Source organism: Diospyros lotus, chromosome 1, assembly GCF_014633365.1.
Source record: "Diospyros lotus cultivar Yz01 chromosome 1, ASM1463336v1, whole genome shotgun sequence".
Taxonomy (NCBI): Eukaryota; Viridiplantae; Streptophyta; class Magnoliopsida; order Ericales; family Ebenaceae; genus Diospyros; species Diospyros lotus.
The window spans coordinates 19863656-19885438 of NC_068338.1; the positions used below are offsets into that span (position 1 = coordinate 19863656).

General features: G+C 37.9%; 1 protein-coding gene across 1 annotated transcript; it reads left to right on the forward strand.

Annotated features, from left to right (window-relative positions):
• The first annotated feature begins 1930 nt into the window (after positions 1–1930).
• On the forward strand, positions 1931–21783 carry LOC127810505 (SNF1-related protein kinase regulatory subunit beta-1-like). The gene is made up of 4 exons (XM_052350029.1): positions 1931–2413; positions 17226–17401; positions 17538–17700; positions 21276–21783. The coding sequence occupies exons 1-4, from the start codon at positions 2204–2206 to the stop codon at positions 21603–21605; spliced, it is 879 nt and encodes a 292-aa protein (XP_052205989.1). The 5' UTR covers positions 1931–2203; the 3' UTR covers positions 21606–21783.

Genomic DNA, 21783 nt, shown 5'->3' on the forward strand with positions numbered 1-21783 from the left:
TGTAAAAATAAACGAGCCGAGCTTAAGCATAACTTTGAAGATCTTGAACTCAGTAAAACTCGATTCGTTAGCTCATGAGCACACTCAATTAGAGGCTCGTGAGTAGGCCCGAATAGAAAATCGCGATTAGATATAATAATATATGTACTTATAATATATTAGATATATATTTTATAAATATATTATTTAACATACATATATATTATTATATACATATCATATTATCACTCTTCCTCTCCCCCCAAGAAACCCATGCTCTATGTTCTATCTCTCTTCTCAAGAAACCCTTTTCCTTTTTCTCTCTTTTATTTCTTTTCCCTTCTTTTCTTGTTGCTCTTCTTATGCAACGATTCATTTTCTTGTTCCTCTTCCTTTCACCTCCTTCCTCTCGTCGTTGCCTCGCCTCTCGTTGCCGCCTCACCTTGCCTCTCATTGTCAATCGTCGTTGCATCATCCATCTCCATTGCTTATTGTTGTCGTTGCATACCCTTCCTCTTGAGTGTTGCCACCACACAACCTCATCTTCTTTTAGTGGTGGTGAGCCTGAGCTCGATTCGTCAATTGAATTAACAAACTAAGTCTGAGCTCAGTTCATGTTAACTGATTGCAACCCTACTATTACCTTAAGTCTTAGGGGCTTGTGCAAAAAAAAAAAAAAAAAAAAAAGATTACAAGAGACTAAAAAAAGATTACAAGAGATTAAATAATAGAGTCTCTTAACAAATGGAAAAAACTACACGAGACTAAATTTACCTATATTTAGTTATAGGATAATTACCTTTAACTTTATAGTTTCTAGAATTAAAATGCACAATTTTATTGATATTAAGAATTGACAACTTTTTTTATACTCTATAATCAAAATCAAACTAAAAAAATCTTAATCCATAATATTATATTAATATTCCCCTTAAAACTCAAGTTAGTCCAAGAGATGATAAATTTGTTAACAAGATCATGACGGTAAAATGTGTCTTAATGAAGATATGAAGGAAAAAAAAGAAGATAGAAGAGTATCACGGAATGAAGTCATATAAAATTTTAACATTTAAAAAATAAGTCATCATGAAAAATTTGAATAACATTTTGATTGTCACGGGAGATATGATATGATCAAGTGAGATTATCCTCCAAAAGTCATAAAAGTCAAAGAAGTTCAAATCTAATATCAATAAAAGCATAATATTTTACCTCACTATTAGAGCAAGTATTGACAATTTACTTCTTGCTACGCTAGAAAACTCGAGAGCCTTTAAGAAAGAAACAAAAACCAATACTAGAATGTCTATTCATAAGATCACTAGCCTTGTCATCTTTAAAATAGACATTTAATTCGAAGGTAAAGTATGTGTCCTTTAAACAATGTTTCTTTTGCATAAACTATATATAATAATGAGTACAACAATGTGCCGACAAAGATTGATTCAACAAACGAATAAGATGGATGGGCGGTATTTGTTTAAGTAACAATAAGAACTCAATGGCAAGCTTATCTTAAGAAAGAATTGAATTCGGCAAACCAAGTCCAAGCATTGTCGCCTTCAATAACCAGCTCGTCTCTCACCGTCACCTTATTGCTACATCTGGTGAGCCAGTTGTTGGAAATGGTAGCCGCAAGACGACGACGAGGTTGTAGCAATGAGAGAAGGCGAGGCGGCAAGGTGGTTGAGATGAAGAATGGCAGTGAGAGGGGCAACGACGGGTGGTCGATTGCAATGGAGAGAAAAGGAGAGAAAGAGAAGAGAGTACACAAAAATTATAATATATTGTGATATTTTAATAATATAATATTATAATATATCGTCCTATATACTTCCGTATCAAACTCCATGAGTCATGAATAAAACAAACTGGAAGGTGGCGTGGGGGGGAAGGGCGCGTGGGGGTGGGGGGAGCGAAGCGAAGTGCTTCTAATTCTAAAATCGCAACATTATCCTCAGTTCAGTAGTCTCTATCCCCCTCTCTCTCTCACTCTCTCTCTCTCCCCATGTGTTTTTTTGCGACTTTTCCCAGTTTCTACGTGCGAGACTTCTTGGCCGGGTTTGCAAAAACCACCGTTCAGCAACCGCTTCCTCCGCTCCAAGCCGTAACCGCCACCGCCACCGCTTCCTTCTTAACTCTCTCTGTCTCTCTCTGTATACATATACATATATAGAGACTCTCGTACGCCTTGTCTTTGGCATTTGGGGCAGGGCGAGCAGATATGGGCAATGCGAACGGAAGAGAGGATGGAGCCAATGGCGGCCCCCTCCATGAAAGCGGTGATCCTTCCGAAACCAGGAGATCCAACGGTGATTTGCTCAACAACTCGCGTCCTCCTCCTCCGGTTCGCGCGGTTTCTTCCCATTCGATGGCCAATTCGCCGCCGGGGAGCCCCCCCCTCTCGCGATCCCCTCTCAACTTCGCACCTCAGGTTTCCCCTTCCTTCCTTCGTTGCTTTGCATTGATCTAGAGTTTCTCTTTTATTCCACAATATCTTTTGTCAAATTACAGTTCGAAATCGCAAATTCCAAATGCCTCAAAGTCTCGAAATTCTCATGCTCATGGATGATTTACTTGTCCCTTCCTAGTCTTTCAAAGACTTTTCCGTTATTTTTATACATTTATATTTTAATCAAGAATATATTTGCTGGGTTAAATTAGATTTCTGTGGATTTACTTCTTCTTCATCCGAGTATGTAAATGATTGAACAAATGAAGGTCATTTCATCCAATGGCGCTATCATTCTTTTGTTCAAGAATCTGTTTCCTTATCTTTTATGGAATGATCTGATTGCTTTTACGGGGGACTGGCAGCTGTTGCATATTGTTTTTGCTTGGAGTAGCTCGTCAACTCTAGCACCCTGCTGCTACATGAAGTATCGGAATGCTTCTTTCTGTCAGCAAGACGTTAGAACCAATGGCACATGTCACTTTTGATTAGCGTAACACTGCATTAAAGTTCATTTGGTTGTCTTCTCTAAAGAGTGGAGGTTATGAAGTTCTCTGTTCTGGTCCTTTGATTGAAGATAGAATGGGAGTGGTTTAGAATTTAATGATGTGAATGGGTTTCTTGGGACATACATTGTCACCTAATTTTCTTTAATGAACCTTTTGAAAGGGAAAATATCATAAGGAAATAAGCTGATCAGAGAAATAACTTTTGCCTTCTGTGGTAGAACATTTCTGCTTCTGATCCTAGTTCAGAATGTTGCATTTGTCTAGAATGAATGTATCATAAAATGCATTTCTGGTTTTGGGGATCCTAATATTGAAAGGACAAATTTAGCTTAGTGGTCCATCTACATCAGTAACCTGTTATGTATTTTCTCATTTCGATGAATGCATGAGATAGTATACACAATGATATGAACAGAAACTCGTTACTTCAGGTATGTCAGCAATGTGATATAAACAGACGCTAGGTATGTCAGCTACGTCCCACCATGGGACTAAACTTCTTTCCCTTGGAAGCTTTTGAACGGATGCTGATTAATTAACCTATTTATCCTTTATTCCATGGCTCCATTTCCACAATCTAAGAATTGGTCTTTATAGTTAATTGGTCATTCACTGCTGCTGAAACCTTTAATGGAAGACATTAAATAGGTCACCGAAGGGGCATGTGGTGATAAGAGCAGGCCTGTCACGTACCTAGGCTGCTGACCTTTTATTTTGTTGCTGTGTTTGTAATTCATAGCTGTAATTGTAATTTTGGAGGGAATTAGCTTGCTGGTAGAATGTTCCAGCAATGTGAGTTGTATGCAAGTAGTTAGACAAGTTGAACTGATTCTAGAAGGGGCTTGGCAACCGTTTTGGTGCCATGCCCAAGCTGAGACAGTATGAGAGGACTGGCCCAGCTCATTTGAACTTTATGAATTGATAATTGAATCAGTCATTTCCCTCTCAATTCTCTCGTTTTCTCTCCCTTGATTCTCTAATTCCACTCTCCCTCCCACATTCTTGTGTAATTCTCTCTTTCAATCAAAGAGAATTCTCCTTGTTAGATCATGGATCTGACATCTTGGTATCAGAACAAGTTCCTAGCCAATGTTCACGAAGAGATTAGACAATGGTTGACAGTACAAGGATGAGGCAAATGGAGGTGCAGATATAGCAAGTGATTGCTTCAGTGGCGGAGATTCAAACTTGGGTGGAAACGATGGAGGAGAAGATTGGTCGACGGTGGACTAGAAATTGGAGGTGATTACAGAGAAGTTCAAGGGAGACATGTGAGATCAGATCAGGGAAGAAATGCGGGAGATGTGTGATCAAGGCAATGTGTTGCGCGACCAATTGCAGAAATTCATGATCATGTTCTTCGTCCAACATCAGGTAAGGATCTCACCTGATTTTCCCCCTAAGGAACGTTCGGAGCCAATTCTACTGGGAATTGGTACTAGTAATTAGAATGCTAGATCATCGGTGTTTGAAGTGGATTCGGCCATGGTGGAGGAGAATGTATTGGAGAGAAGGCAAGAAGGGCCTCTTTCTCCACACCATTTTGGATTTTCGGTGCCTAAGCTGGAGCTACCAGAGTTCAAGGGACAAAAACCTTGATGGTGGATCAGGCGATGCGAGAAAATGTTTGGAATCCACCAGGTAGTAGAGAACTAGAGGGTGGCCTTGGCTTTGACCTACCTAAATGATGCGAGGGACATATGGTTCCAGGGGTGATCCAAGGTTAGGGAGACCTATAATTGGGATGAATTCTCTAAAGGATTGTGTGAGAGGTTCAGGGACAGAGGCATGATGGATGTAGTAGAGGAATTCAATTGCTTAAGGTAGGAAGGAACAGTAATAGAATACTAGATGAAATTCGAGGAGGTGAAGTCCCAAATGCTAAGCAGAAACCCCTACATGACAGAGGAGTATTTTTGTGTCTAGTTTCGTGGGAGGTTTGAACGATGAATTGAGATTGGCCGTGAAGGTATTGAAGCCCAAAACAGTACAATAGGCAGTAGGAGGAGCCTCTTTACAGGAGATGACATTTGAGGAACTAATGAGGAAGCAAAGGGGGCAGAACAGAGGAGGGGTGCAATGAGTGATGTAGTATGGGGGTAAATTAGCCGGGAGGGAACCCTTGAAGACAAGGAACATAGGTCTAGTATCAAGCATTACCACCAGCAAGGCCAAGTCTACAATCTAGGGACAAACTTATTGAATAGAGGAGGCAAGCAAGGCTATGCTTCAAGTGTGGGGATACTCCCCAGGGTATCAGTGTAGGAAGCAACTGTTGTTATTAGAAAGAGAAGAAGAGGAAGAGGAGGAAGACTTACCGATGATAGAAGATATGAGGGAAGAGGATAATGGAGCCATTTCTCTACATGCCATTAAAGGGGTGGCTAGTAGCAAAATAATTAAAGTTGAGGGAAGAGTCCAAGAAGGCACCCTTATGGTATTGATCGACAGTGGGAGTACCCACAGTTTTATTAATGAAAGTACTGCAAAGAAAATGAAGTGTCCATTGGTTAGTACACAACCACTTTCAGTGATTGTGGCCAACTGGAATAGGGTGATAAGCAAGTCAGCTTGCTTAGGATTTTGCTGGGAGATGCAGGGTGAAGTGTTTGAAGCTAATATGAGATTGTTGAAGCTGGGAGGGTGTCACATAGTGTTGGGGGTCGATTGGATGAAGGGGGTGAGTCTAGTCAGTTTTGATTTCAATAAAATGGAATTGTCCCTAGAGAAGGAAGGGAGGAGGGTGATCCTCCAAGGGAATATGGAAACATGGTCATGTAAATTGATCAAGGGGAAGAAGTTGCATTAGTTTCTCTGGAAGAAAATGTCCTAAGTGGCTCAGTTGTTTTCAATTGAGGCCAAGGAAGAATGGGGGAGTAGTGAGGAAACAGAAGGGAATTACTCAAGAACTAGCCAGAATCAGCCACAAGCAATATGGTAGGTATCTGATTTGACCTTACTTGAGTTGTTATTGGTTGAATATCACGACTTATTTGTCAAACCTAAGTCTTTACCACCTGAGCAACCCTTAGACCATTCTATTCCCCTTCGACCAAACATTGAACCTGTCAACATAAGGTCCTATTGATACCCTCCTAAATTGAAAACATAAATTGAAAGATTGATTAGGGACATGCTTTCCAAATCAATTATCAAGCCAAGTCGTAGTCCTTTTGCCTCTTTTGTCATTTTTAGTAAAAAAAAAAAGAAGATGGGACATAACATTTTTGTGTTGATTACAGACAACTAAACGCCATTACCGTTAAGGGAAAATTCCCAATACCTATCATTGAAGACCTGCTTGATGAGCTCAAACACGTCTCAATCTTTCCCAAACTTGACCTATGCTCAAGTTACCTTCAAATAAGAATGAACCCATCTGATATTCCAAAACTGCTTTCAGGACACACCATGGCCACTTTGAGTTCACTATAATGCCATTTGGCCTCATTAACACCCCTACCACCTTCCAAGCACTAGTGAGCCAAATTTTTGAACCCTATCTCAAAAAGTTTGTCTTGGTATTCTTTGATGATATGTTGATATATAGTTCTTCCTTTGACAAACATCTAGAGCACCTTAGGACTACTTTTCAGGTCTTGTGATTCAATCGGTTGTACCTCAAAATGTCTAAGTGTGCTTTTGCACAAGTACAAATTGAGTATTTGGGACATTATATCTAAAGAAGGTGTTGGAACTGACCCTAAGAAGATTGAGGCCATCACTGCCTGTCCTAAGCCTACTAATATCCGAGCATTGAGGGGGTTCTTGGGGCTTACAGGTATTGTAGAAAGTTTGTGAAGAACAACATCAACGAACCATTAATTGACCAATTGAGGAAGGAAGGATTTAAATGGGACCAAAGGGTTGAGGATGATGTTTTGCCTTTGATATGGTTTTGATGATAAAATTATCTTGTTAATAGTTATTAGCTTGGTGCTCCAAATTACTTTTATATGTTCTATTAAGCACCAAAATGAAAATTAATTTCATCATGCAATCCAATGTCAAAAATCAATTTCACATACATCATTACAATGGAAAATCGGTTTCATACACTTTGCCAACATGATCATCAAACAAACTATATTCTTATACATGGAAATTTGCAAATATAAGTCTTATGATAAATCCCCTAAATGATTTTCAAAAGTTTGCTTTGAACCGTTGGACAAAATGGATTAAGATGAAGCAAAACTTTTCAAAGGAAAAAGGGCCATCTGTCGACCGGTTATGGAAACTTGTTAACCATTTTGCAAATTTGGCCCAAACTATCAATAGATTGGAAGAGACTGTCGACCGTTCTTGTTGAAAGGCTTCTGGCTATCGACTGTTTGCCTTAGGGTTGTTGACTAGCAGAATGCTTGTTCTTAATGTCTTGAAATTTGCCTCGAATCTGTCGATCGTTCTGCTATGAACTGTTGATCGACAGAATGCTTTTATTTAACTAGTCAATCGTTTTCTTTGAACCTGTTGACCGTTTTTGTCACAGGTCTCTCTAACAGTTAGTTTTGCAGGCTCCAACGGTCACAAACGACTAGTTGGTTTCAAAGCTTTTTGGATGCCTATAAATATAGCAAAAGGATGCTCTTGAGAAGGCTAATGAAGAAGAATAAATTCATTTGAGCTTACATTTGAATTCATAGTACTTGGGCTTTCATTTTTGTCTCAAAAAGGCTTTGAACTTTATTTGTTTCATTTTATTCAAACCTTTGTATTTTTGTTGAGAGACATTTGTAACTGAGAGACTCATCTCTCAAATTATCTCCAATTGTATCATTTCTTGTATTTCCTAACTTGTGTTGCTAGAGAGCCTACTTTGATAATAGGGGGTTGTAATTTCCTAGCAAGTGTGCTAGAGGGCCTACTTGGGATCAAGTAGGAGGTTTAGTGGATTGTTTGAAAATCCTTAGTGAGGAGCTAAGGGAGTGGATGTAGGCCATTTGGCTGAACCATTATAAATCTTGTGTCCCTCTTGCATTCATTTTAATTGTGTTTATGCTTTCATTTCACTTTTTGTAAATCATTCTTCAAAACCTCCGAAGAAATTTTAAATTTGTCAATTTTCCAATTCACCCCCCTCTTGAGTTTTGGTGCCATAGCTATTCAATCTCAATAGAGGCAGCATTTGAGCAACTTAAGAGGGCCATGAGTGAGGTAGCAGTGCTAGGGCTATTAGATTTCAGCAAGCCTTTCACCCTAGAGACTGATGCTAATGGGGTAGGCATAGGGGCAGTCCTATCTTAGGAGAGTAGGCCTTTGGCTTTTCTTAACCAAGCCTTGAGCCCTAGGCATCTAGGGCTCAATATCTATGACAAGGAGCTCTTGACAGTGTTGATTGCAGTGGAAAAGTGAAGACATTATTTAGAGGGGGGTAGGTTCATCATTAAAATTGACCACGAGAGTCTCAAGTTTATTTTACAATAGAAACTACACTCTCATCTCCAAAAGAAGGGTATGGCAAAGTTGATGGGACTAGATTATGTGATATAGTTTAGAAGGAGAAAGGAGAATGTGGTTGTGGATGCTTTATCTTGCTGCTAGGAAGGAAAGGCATTGGCTACTATCACATTAGTGGTACCAGATTGGTTCTAGGAGGTAATTGAGAGTTATCAGCAAGGAGCATGGGCCAGAGAGTTATTAGAACAGCTAAGCTAGAATGGGAATTATAGGCTAGGCTATGCCCTAACAAATGGATTGATCAGATACAAAGGAAGGTTGGTGATTGGGGAAAGTATGGCACTGAGGAATCAAATCCTTTAGTCACTCCACAACTCCTCATTAGGGGGTCATTTGGGGATTCGGAACACATATAGGAGGGTGAGACAAATTTTTTATTGGCCACAGCTCAAGAAATTTGTAATAGAATTTGTAATGACGTGTGCAAGAGATGCAAACATGAGACCGTGGCTCAATCGGGCTTACTACATCCACTGTCCATTCCAGAAGAGGCCTGGACCAATGTGACCATGGATTTCATTGAGGTGTTAGTGAGGTCCGAGGGAAAGGATTGCATCCTAGTAGTAGTGGACTGATTCACTAAATTCAGCCACTTTATAGGCCTATCCCACCCTTTCATAGCTCAGGATGTTGCGAGGGTTTTCTTGGATAATGTAGTAAAGATGCATGGGGTACCACAATTGATCGTGTCAAACAGGGATAAGGTCTTTACCAGCTCGTTTTGGAAGGAATTGCTAAGGTCCCTTGGCACCAAGTTACATATGTCTATTGCCTATCATCCACAAACAGATGGGTAGTCGGAGAGGGTTAATCAGTACCTGGAATCCTACCTAAGGTGTTTATGTTTTATGCAGCCAAGAGGGTGGCACAAATGGTTATCAATGGCCCAGTGGTGGTATAACTCATGTCACCACAGTTCCATAAACATGACTCCCTTCGAGGCTTTATATGGTTATAAACTAACGTTACTACTGGTCGTAGGGGAGCCAACGACAGTGGCAGAAGTGGGGGCTTACATGTAGCAAAGGTAGGAGGTCTTAAGGTTATTGAAGACTGAGCTAGCAAAGGCTCAAAATCGAATGAAACAAATGGCTGACCGGAGGAGGAGTGAAAGGGAATTTGCAGAAGGAGAGGAGGTGTACCTGAAGCTAAGCCACCAACACCTCAAGACCCTGACCAAGCAACCGGTATCTAAATTGAGTCCCAGGTTTTATGGTCCCTACCTAGTGCTTGCAAGGGTAGGACCAGTGGCCTACTGCCTACAGCTACCAGAGTGCCCCAGCCCCGCACTTCCTCCTAGCATCAGGGAGGAAGCAGAACCTGTTGTTCCTACAACAATATTAGACAGAAGAATCATCTACAGACAAGGGGCACCAATTACTCAGGTGTTGGTCAAGTGGTCCTCACACCTGAGAATATTTGCTTGATCTATTGAGGCAATTTCCTAATTCGGCCAGCCTACTGCACATTTCTAGAGGACAAGAAATGATTGAAGGAGGGCGTAGCTGTCACGTACCTAGGCTGCTGACCTTTTATTTTGTTGAGGTGTTTGTAATTCGTAGCTATAATTGTAATTTTGGAGGGAATTAGCTTGCTGGTAGAATGTTCCAGCAATGCTAGTTGTATGCAAGTAGTTAGACAAGTTGAACTGATTCTAGAAGGGGCTTGGCAAGCGTTTTGGCGCCAACCCCAAGCTGAGGCAGTATAAGAGGACTGACCCAGCTCATTTGAACTTTACGAATTGATAATTGAATCAGTCATTTCCTTCTTAGTTCTCTTGTTTTCTCTCCCTCTCTCAGACTTCTCTCCCTCAATTCTCTAATTCTACTCTCCCTCCCACATTCCCGCGTAATTCTCTCTTTCAATCAGAGAGAATTCTCCTTGTCAGATCGTGGATCTGACAAGGCCCTACTTCTCCCCTACTTCTCAGTAAGAGTTATCTGCCTCGTTGGTCTATAGGTTAACAAAAACTCAAAATCTTAGTATCAATTTTTTGGGGGATTGTAACAAAGGACAAGAATAGTAAAGGAGCAAAAATAGTGATTGGAGAAGTACATTTTGGTACTAATTGAGATGTGGTTAGTTTTAAATGATAGTTAGGCATGTTATGTCAACAATCAAAGTAACTCAATTGGGCTGTCAAAGAGTTGATCACCTGAATTTATTGCTCCTTTGCATATACCTAGGGGTTCCCTTACTAACTCTTTATGGGGACTCAATAGATAAAATTGGGTTAGGTTGTTAGGATCTCTCCTGTCTAGTCCTTTGTGTTTTTTAAGGGCCCATAGTTGATCTGTGATTGATTGCACATTTGTTTGTTGCACAACAAATAATTGATCTCGTGTTATATTGCCATTAGCCCAAACAGTCGCGTGCATGGTTGATTATGATATTATTAGTACCAAAGGGACTCATCTAAAAGGAAGGAAATAGTTGTCATTCCCCTTCATGGGGTTATACTACCAAGGTCCCACTATACTTTCAACATGAATCAAGATTATCACAATTTCCTTCATTCACTCTTGGCCTTTTGAGTCTACATAATTGATCTTAATTGATTCCTATAGTCAATATGAATCAACATTGTCACAGTTTCCATATTTTATTCTCTGTTTTCCCCACCTCTTCCACAGCAGTCTTCTTTCTTATCCAATCATCATCCTAATGAACAGTTCCACCTCTCTCTCTCTCTATCTCTCTATGCTCCATCCATCCTCCCATGCACGCAAAATATAAGGTTATTGGTGTTTAATAGTGGAATAGAAAAAGTAGACATCCAGTTTATTTTTGTTTCCTGAGTTTCCTAAATAAAGAAAAAGAAGCCATCAATTTTGGGGAAGAAGAGAATAGGAGGAGAGGTGAAGAGGAAAAGGACAAAGAGAGCACATATAGTTGGAGGCTTGGGGCTAAGCGTCTTGCTATGTGAACCCCTGTTCTCCTCTTCCTCTTGTCTTTCTACATTTTTGCCCTTTAAGTACTTGTAGTTACCTCAAACATGTTCAAGCAATAAATTGTTGGCTTGTATAAAACTACTAGTTCTAATTGTGAATTATTTCCTTTTTCTTTCGCTAAGAAAAATTGTATGTGGAAATGAAACTTGATTTTGGAACCCCTCTACCTGGTGGCCTTTCCTTTTTTGATTATTTTTGGTTTTCTTTCTTTTTTTCTTTTTTGTTATGAGGATTGTTAGGTAATTATAGGATGATACCAATTTAATTATAGTGTAGTTCTGGGAAAAGGTGATCATAAAGAATTCTTTCATAGGACTATGAGAGTAATTCTAATAGTCAAGCATTAATATTGACACAGGTTAGTTTAGGTGTGGTACAGTTCTCCCTAGTCACCACATAGCAATCTCCCCTCCCTTCCAGATTAGACCATATGCCTTTGCTTGAAACATTGCTTTCTTTATTGCAGCTCGCCCTAGGTCTTTACAAGAGCTCAGAAGTTTCCCTTGGGACTTCAAGAGGATGTGGCTCCAAAGAATGAAACTCGGGGTTCCACTAGGCAATTCTGGCCCTAGCCCAAGTGGTAGAGGGAGATAGGCCCGTCTCTAACATGAAGTGGTATATTGAAGGAGTGATCATGATGGACACAACTTTGTCACTTCGATGTGATGTCTAGCCATCAAAAGGCAGATGGGATAGGACACTTGCCCATACCCATGATGAAGCCTATTCCCCTAGGCTTGTAGTTCAGGAGGACAATTTCCGTCTCCTAGAGCATGCAATATCCTTGCCATCACACTCCTGTCCGTAGACGCTAGGGTCATGGTACAACTCTTGGAACCCCAAATTGGATCAAATGTCCCAGTTCATTGGTTGAAAATGACCCAAGTTGCTTTAGGTCGCAAATTGGATTGCCATTTTTGGCGATCCATACAACTTTCAAGCAAAGATTGAGATCAAAATCGAGACAGATCTGTGACATCCATAGCGCTCACACAACGTGGTCAGTTTACTTCCTCCATTATCAATGGAGAATTCAAGGGGACTCACTTCAGATATTACATCCAGCCGAATAGAGGAAGGAGTTCACTTTCAATACTCTAATTACAAAAACATCAAATCCATGTAACCTCTCTACCATTTATCTACATTTTCTATAAGTAAGTTTGTCAAAATAATTTCATTCAGTAACTTCTTGGAATAGTTTCTCCATGCCTCTTTGATTCCCTAATCTTGCACTAATATGATTCTTCATTCTTGATGCATTTAGTGTAATTAGTTATCCTCTCTGTAAAGTTAGCTTCCTATGTAAAATAGTTCCTCAGATCTCATGAAGATCATCAATGCTCGACATCTCTTGTCACCTCATCAATTAATATGCTTTCACATTTATCTCTTTCAATAATTTCATAATTTTTATTATTGCCAAGTTCTATAGCAAGTCCATCTAGTTTCACTACATTTTGAAACTCCTGATTCCATTACCAAATATCCTTACAAAATGAACCTTTCCCCTTGACCCCCCTACATATAACTATCCTTCAACATATTTGCTAATCTTATTCCATTTTACATTTGTTCCGTCTTCTAATCTATGTCCCACATCCCTTGTTGTGATATTTGATCTTTTAACAATAATATTTATCCCCTTCCAAAATTTCACTCTTATTTTTTGATAGTTATCAGTCAATTACCAGATCTAGCGCAGTAGGCTATCTTGCCTCTCTTGGTATAACCTTTATACTGTTTGAATAACTAATTATAATATACCTAGTAAGAAAAAGAAAAAAAAACTAACAATAATAGTTTATTGTCTTCATAATTCCCCATTAATTTCTGTTAAGATTTGCATTAGTTAGCTTCAGTCTCAGTAAAGGTTTTTAAATAAGAGTTAGAAATATGATTGTATTCTATGTTTTAATGAGTTAAAATGTAACGGAACTAATATGCTTGGAATTAGTTCTGGAAGTCCTTCTCTTTCTTCTTATTTGTCTTTTAGTTCCTGGTCTGTAACCGCCTCTATTATTTATAAATAGAGGCAGATAGGTTCTGCTCATGTACTCAGCATTCATTTTATTCTAATAGAGGTGGATAGGTTCTGCTCATGGACTCAGCATTCATTTTATTCTTTGTATTCACACACGAGAGTTAGAGAATTGAGAGAGAGCAAATGCGCGGTCCTTGTATTCTCGGGAGAGAGACTATTGATTCTTAGTCTAAGTGTGTGCGAGTAAGAACAGAGAGGGAGTGTTGTATTCCGGATTCTTCTCTAGTGGATTCTGTCGACAGCTTCTGGCAATCTGGATGTAGAGAAAATTCATGCCCGAACCAGGATAAGTCTTCTTGCTCTTATTTTTGTTATTGCTTGTTATTTGTTCTGTTTACATTTCTTTCTATTTCTATTGCTATCGGGTGAGGGTTGGGTGTGAGAGAGTGTCTATTATTGTGAGGAAATCAGTCCAAGATTCAACAATTTCTCTCTAAATTTAATTCGACCACATTTGTTATGATGATATTCAATTGACTATCAACATTCCTATTAAGACTATAGGTTTTTTGGTTTAAACTAAATCACCAATAATAACGTAATTTATATTTTTATATAGAGATAAAAACTTAAATAGATTTCAAACTAATACTGCAAAAAAAAAAAGATTATAATGAAAACAAGCTCAATTCTTTAACCACAAGATACAAAATACTTATATGTAGAATTGTAATAAAATTTTGGATGTAAAACATTTGAATTAATAGTTGAATAACTTAAGAAGAAAGTTCATTGTTTTTATGAGTTCTTATATTAACTTCCCTTTGAGTGAATTGTAAAGCTGATTGATTTAGTGAGATAATAATTAACCCAACTGATAGAATTCAATATATTTAGATATTTCATATTTGACTTGTATTATTTCTAATGTCTTACATAGAGAAAAAGAGAAACTCAAGTAAATTATGAAGGGACAAAAAAAGAAAGAAAAAGAACAAAACAGGTTCCATACTTGTAGCAGCCTGTGTATCATTACCAGCTCATTAATAGCCTTCCTTCATATGTTGTGCAAAGATGTTGACAGAAAAAAAATAAGAGTAGCCTTAAATTTGCGTGTGCGTGCGCGTGCGTGCGTGCGTGCATGTGTGTGTGTGTGTGAGAGAGAGAGAGAGAGAGAGAGAGGCTTTTAGTCAAACTAAAACTCAAAAATGATGTGAATCACCTTATAAATCTTGATAGCGTGGTTGTACATATGAGTCATCTCATAAATCTTGAATTGATGATGCAAATGGGAGGTAAACAGAGGAGGATATTGGTGGCAGATTAAGCAGGACGTGGTGAAAGTTGCAGTGCTTTAGAGAGCATTGACAAAGTTCTAGGTGTAAGAAGCCATGTGCCCATCATGTGTCCTGGCCGCATCATTACAAGTCACTGTAAGAACCATGTGTCACTAAATATGGGACATCGTTCTGGTTTTACCAAATAACTTCCAAACCTTGGAATAAGAGTGCTCTGTGTGTTCTACTGTTCAAGACCTAAAACAGATGCAACAAGGTTTCCTCTTGGTTCTCTGTTGGAAGTCAAGAACTTAGGTATGGCCCCATTTTTCTTGGTTTCCCATCATTCATGCTGAACAAAAATAGAAGATTGATTAATGAGGTCTTAAACATCCCACACTATAAATGATCAGTTGTTCGATTTGTACTTCCAGCAAGTATTCTAGGCCAAGGTGCAATGGTTGGGTTGCCACAAAAACTCATAATTTATGGGGTCTTGTGATTTGTAGCCAGGGTCAAAGGTTTTGAAGGGAAGGATCTTGCCATTTCAAGACATTTTCTAGAGACTTCTAGAAGTTTGATTCTTTAAGTAGAAGGCAAAATTTTCTCCTAAATTGAGGCATATGGAACATAATGACTTCTCTAACAAATTCTTACATTAATAAACATAAAGGTATATGCATCTGCTCACACTGTAGACTTGGAGGTTGTCCCACAAAATATGCATTTTCTGTATTTTTATCTTAATTTTTAAAGTTTCTCAAATTGTTCCCCCCTCTTCCATGAGCTATTTTCTCTCTCCTAACTTCTCTATTGTATTTTATTTTCAAAGCTTGCTTATCTCTGTTTACTTTTTTTGTAGCTCCCCTACTTTTCTTTCTTGTAACAGAACCTCTTCCAAGTAAACGGTTCATTTCTTTGAATTTGCAAGAATGTAAAATGCCCAAATTTGAAATTTCATCTATATAGAAGCAATAATGTAATAGAATGTAGAATAAGTTAGAAATATTAATTAAATTTGAGGAAAACTAAAATGGATGCTGAAATAAGGGGCCATGAAACAATGTTCTTCCTTTTCAACATGATACATATGTAAGGTTGTATTTCCATTACATCATCTGTTAAATTTTGTTAATTATCTTTTATTTTTTCAATATTTTTTAATTCAGTACTTTTTCGTTTTCCAATGAAAGAAACCAACCTTGTTGGGGTTGATTTATTTATTTTTTTTAAACGCTAAATTTTAAAAACTTATTTAAAAATAGTACAGTTTTCAAACTATTTAGCAAAATAAAACACTTCCTAACAAATCAGTGAAACAGTCTTGCAAAATCACTTGTGGTACTGGTGGGTATTTAATTTTTAAACTGTTCTCTTATTTTTTTCCCCTTATAATAACTCGCCACTAGGAGCAGCGAGTTTCTACTCGCCACTGGGACCAACGAGTTTCTAAGGAACTCATTGGTTCCAGTGACGAGTTTTATCCAGTGTAGAATCTCCACATTGCATAGCTTTCAGCATGGATGGAAGTGTTAAACATTTTTCTAAATAGTTCCGGAACCATATTATTTTGTTAAATAAGTTTTTAAATTGTAGTATTTAAAAAGAAAATTCTTGGGGTCCTTGAGATTTTCTAGTTCTACTTCTGGAATAGTTTTCATAATGAATTTGAAACCTGCTCAGGGGTAAATTTCATTTCTGGAGAGCAACAATTATTGATATTTCTCCTCTCTCCTCCCCCCCCCCAACCCAACAAATTGTTTTTGGTTTATAGATGGTCAAATGGAAGGTCAGACTTAACTCCTTTCCGAAATGGAATGCTGAAGACCTAAATGCCAATAGTGTAGAATGGTTAGTGGTGCCCCTCTAGGAGTAATGATAAAGCTGTTTTTCAACCTTTGTTCTCACATCATTATTTGGATGGAGTAGCTTACTGAATTATGCAGTTATCAACTAGGCCAATTTGAAAGATAAGAGTGTTTTCATAATAATTTAACCAAAAATGAACCTAATTTTTTAATTTTATCCTATGTGTTCGGCTTGTTGTCTAGGTTAACCTGATCTGAATTGATTCTTTTGTTTTCAATTGAGTGTTTCATGGTCATTGGTCACTGATCAACCAAGTTTAAACTATCATTTAGTTGTTAAAAGAATACTCATAAATGTTGCATAAAAACTATAGTGTATGGACTTTGTTATATTAGATAAAACTTTGAATTTCAGCCCTCTTCCCTTGGTTCCAGTTGGAAACATCTTCATAGTTGAAAGACAGATCTGACCGTTATTCAGCTTTGAGGAGATATAATTCTCGTGGTAGTTCCTACATTGTTATATAACTTAAACTATGTCAAGATCTGGATAATATTCCAATCTACACTTCTTTTTGTTTATGCTGTTTGCAATATTATGCAAATGTGACACAACTTGGATGGGTTCAACTATTAAGCTGTGTCTCATCTGTAATGATTATGAATTGTTTAAAACCTATCACTTGAATGACACTTATATTTTAGAAGTTGTAGCTCCCATTTGGTATTCTGTAACTGATACCATGTATGTTACTTAAAAAAAAAAAAAAACCTGATACCATGTATGTTTTTGGCTCTTTTTTAGATTCCTGTAGCTCCTCTTCAAAGGAATGATGGCCATCCTCCTTTCAATCAAATGTGGCAAAATGAATCTCTGGGGGCTGAACTTCCTCATGAGCACGGCATACCTACTCTGATAGCGTGGAACTTTGGTGGTAATGATGTTTCTGTGGAAGGATCTTGGGACAGTTGGACATCAAGGTAAGCCTCAGTCACAATTTCAGTGTTCCACTTCATTATAGATGAATAATTATGTGAATTCAGTCTTACATATATCATGTGGCTGATACTACATTATATACTGAAATTATGAAATAACATTTGCATATACTCACAGGAAAACACTGCAAAGGTCAGGTAAGGATCACTGCATTCTTATGGTCCTGCCGTCAGGTATATACCATTACAAGTTCATTGTAGATGGTCAACAGCGATATATTCCAGATCTTCCTTTTGTGGCCGATGAGATGGGCCATGTTTGCAATGTTCTTGATGTCCATGTAAGTTGGTGCACGACCTTGTACAATTTCCATTAGTCAACAGAAAAGAAGGATGGCTATTCAGCAATATTGATCATAAGTTCTACTTTAATAGATAGATTTATCAACTAATGCTTAGCCATGTAGGATCCCCACCCCCGCGGCCCAAAAACCCAAATCTTGGTAATAATAGATAGATGACATATTAATAAAATGAATGTTAAGAATATTAAAAATTTCCTAATAATGGACATAGAAGAGCTTTTTCCTTTTCTATTATTATTTTTTGCTCTGGTACAAGTGTTGCTTCTGACTCTTACCTTGTATATTCTGGTTGCCTGTTATCAAATGCTAATCTGGTAGAATATTCTGAATAGACTTTGGCAGCCCAGTAGAGTGAATTTTGTTCTCTCTGTACCAAATGGTATTAATCTCTTTGCCATTTGTTACCTTCCATTCCATCTGTCTCATGACAGAGTGTTAGCTTGTAACCTTATATTTCTTTAATTGTTCCATGTACTGCTATGCCTTAAAAGCTTAGAGTACATCTAGCAATTTGGTCATTGCTTTCTGTCTATATTTCCTGGATCTTCCCTTGTGGCTCTCTTTCTAGCCTGTTGCTATGTTGTAGATCTGTTTATGATCATCATATGCATGCATGAAATAGGGTTTTTCTGTTCCATCGACCTGCCTAAACCTGATAATGGAAATCGCAGATGTTATTATTTCAAGGTAATAGTTAGGAATTGGTAGGTGAAGGCTGGGTCCAAACCAGGAGTGAAGTCCAAACTAATCCATGAAGTTACTGGCTAGATGTGGAATCTGGTGTCGTTTTGTGAATTTTTCTTATATGAACTTAACTAAGCACTTGAATTTGCAGCCACTGAAAAGTTGAAACTCCACTCCACAAGTTAAGAACAAGATTACAATTGCATGCAGCTCCAAACTGCAGCTAATTGCAAACTTTGTTAGCTTAAAGAAGAAAACGAAGGCATTACCACCTGATAGACCTTGTTGATCAAGGCAATAGGAAAGTTAATTCAGACATATTTCCTCTATCGTCCATGGAAATTGGTTCCTCTTGGACTTGCTTTCTTGTTCTTTCCTGCTGGCAACCTGGATTTTACCATGGGCCGACTTCTTAAACACAAATGACCTTTTGTTGTTGATAAATATTTGCTTAGAGTTGCTCCTAACTTTATTGTTTCCACAAAATACTTTCGTGCTAACACTACCAATTCCATTTTTGCATTTGCTTTTCTTTCTAGGAACTTATGGTCGAACTGGTGTTCTGGTTCTGGGAAAATTATGCCTAATATAAATCATGATTGTGTGAGAAGCTGATGGCTCTAAAAAGTTGTTTATATTGTGGAAGAAGTGGTTAATATAGAATCATTAGGTCTGTATGGGCTAGAAAAAGGATGAGATTTTGATACCTTTTTTGAGCTGTTCTGAGTGCCGTAAACAGAACAATGCCTTAGGCTGGTTTTCTGTTAAATTTTATATCATGCGGTTCTTTCTGAACAATCTTGTGAAAGTAGGGTCATTACAAACAATTTAATCCCACAACCATTTGACAATTTTTACATTACAAATACCTACCTGGAGTCTAGTGTCTTTCACAAAATTCGAAATTACAATATCCAAACAAAATCTGCTAAAATCTTATCATAAAAACTATTAAATATAAATTAAAAAAATCTAAATTTTAGTACTAGAAGTTAAAATAATTCAAAATTTCTTATCAATATCCTTTGCTCTGGGGAAAAACCCAGCCACGAGTTTTATGGAATTTCACTGCTCAATCACCCAACCAAGAAATGTGGTTGGATGGCCTTCTGTCATTGCTTGCCATGTGGGCGATTGGTACTTGAATCCTATTATTAGGCACTAATTCAGAGTGAGAAGAACTCACTGCTGTTGTATGAAGATCCTCCTGATTCTTGTACAACTCTGATAGATCAGGGTCAAACTGCTGCAGCAATAAAGAAGTTATACCAGCTTTCTCATCTGAACTTTTAACATCCTCTGGAAGGAAATTATTTTCCTTACCATAAACATCCATATTCTACTTCTTGATATCCTTTTTTAATAAATTCATCTTCGTAGTGAAACAGAAATTCTAGCCTTGTCACCTCATAAGTGTCGATGGTATTTATGGCATCTCATAATATTGTGGAGCTTGATCTCTCATGGTCATTGTTAGAACTTAGAACATACATTGTCAACCTGTCAATGCTGCAGAATAGTGGTAAACAACAAAATTCCTTGCTTTAATCTGGCCTTTTTTTCTGCATATGATTCACTGTGCATATTTAGCATAAGAATGGACCAGAGAGAGGGAGGGAGGAGGGACGGACGTCCTTTCTTTCACATTTCACCAAATGGATTTTAATTACTGTTCACAGCCACCTTCTCATTCTCACAGTAACTTTGGGCTTAAGCTACCACGCTCGTTATCAATTAGTATGTACTCTTGGTGAAAAGGTGACTGCCTGAGCAAGCCCAATGAATCTACACATTCTCAGTTTCTGTTGGACATGAACCGACAATTCCTTCTGCTTCCTCCTCCTCCCCAGCAAAAAATAATAATAATAATAAAATAATAATAAAACTGAATAGCTTATGCTATGTTAGGAAAACAAAATTAAAGGGAAAACGTAGGATTAATTATCTAGATTGAGTAAGAATATGATTAACACTTTTCAAGAAAAAGAAAAAAACAATATTTACCAGTTTGACAATCCATAAAACAAGAATACTATACATATAAGTAAATACAGTTTTACTAGTTCCAATTTGAACATTATACCGTCATACTTCTCAGAAACAAATCAGCAGATGATCAAGAATTGTTTTTTAGTTTCTAGGAGATGATCAAGAATTGTTCGATGTCCTTATTTATTATCTTTAATCGATTGTAGCAATTATCATGAACCCAGTAACGTGGACCGTGGGCCTTCAAATTTACTTGTCTCCTTGTAATGAAGTTGATCCCAGGAAGACATTTTCATGCTCAGGTGCTCTTAACACAGACAATGAAGCCTTTATATTCTGATCCTCTATATTTGATCTGCTACCCCTTGCCTTTGTCTACACATATCTTATGCAAAAATCTGCTTCAAGAGGTTTTATTTTACAGAGTGCAATTTATTGTGGAAAGCCTGCTTGTTGCAGTAGCTTATGGTAGAAAACCATGGGGTCTCTTTATTTTATTCCTGAATTAGTTTTCTGGTGGTTTATTTTTTGCTATTAAGGATATATAGAACCATGTCAGGTTTTATTTCCCATCATAACGATTTTGTTATTGTGGATCTTTCAAGTGTGTAAATGTTATGAATTTCAACCTTTCTTCTTGTGGCATATGGCAACCATATCATATAATCTTTTATACATGTAGTTTGCACGTTTGCTGTTACATGTTACTTGCAGTTTTTGCATATAAACAAATATGCAAGCATATATAGCTTGTGAAGAGAGAAACTTGCTACCCATCTTCGTTTCTTTCTCTAACCTTCTTTCTTCCCCCATTCCACCATTGCTACTTTTGTTGGAGGTTTATATCTCCCATAGCCTAATGTTAGTTATCCTTCTAGGATTATGTGCCGGAGAACCCTGAAAATGCTGCAGAGTTTGAAGCCCCGCCATCTCCCACGTCCAGCTATGGTGTAAGCTTTCCAGGGGAGGAAGATTTCGCGAAGGAGCCTGTTTCAGTTCCACCCCAACTCCATCAATCTGTCTTCGGTGCAGAAAATTTAGGCGACAATGCTTCATCTTCTTTAACGCCGTCTCCCCAACATGTGATGCTGAACCACCTTTTCATAGAGAAAGGAAAGTCATCTCCGTCTGTGGTTGCTCTTGGTTTAACCCACAGGTACCGGTCCAAGTATGTGACAGTAGTCGTCTACAAGCCATTCAAGAACTGAACCTTTGTCTAATTCCTAATGCTAAGAAGACCTGTAAATAACAAAACCTTCTGGTCTGGCTTTCAGTGTAACTGTGAATAGAACTGCTCAGCAGTCAGCTCTCAATGTTTCAACTCTCTTTAGCCATGTTCTATGTTCCCATCTTTGTACAAACTGTTGTTGGAATTTACTTTTAGCC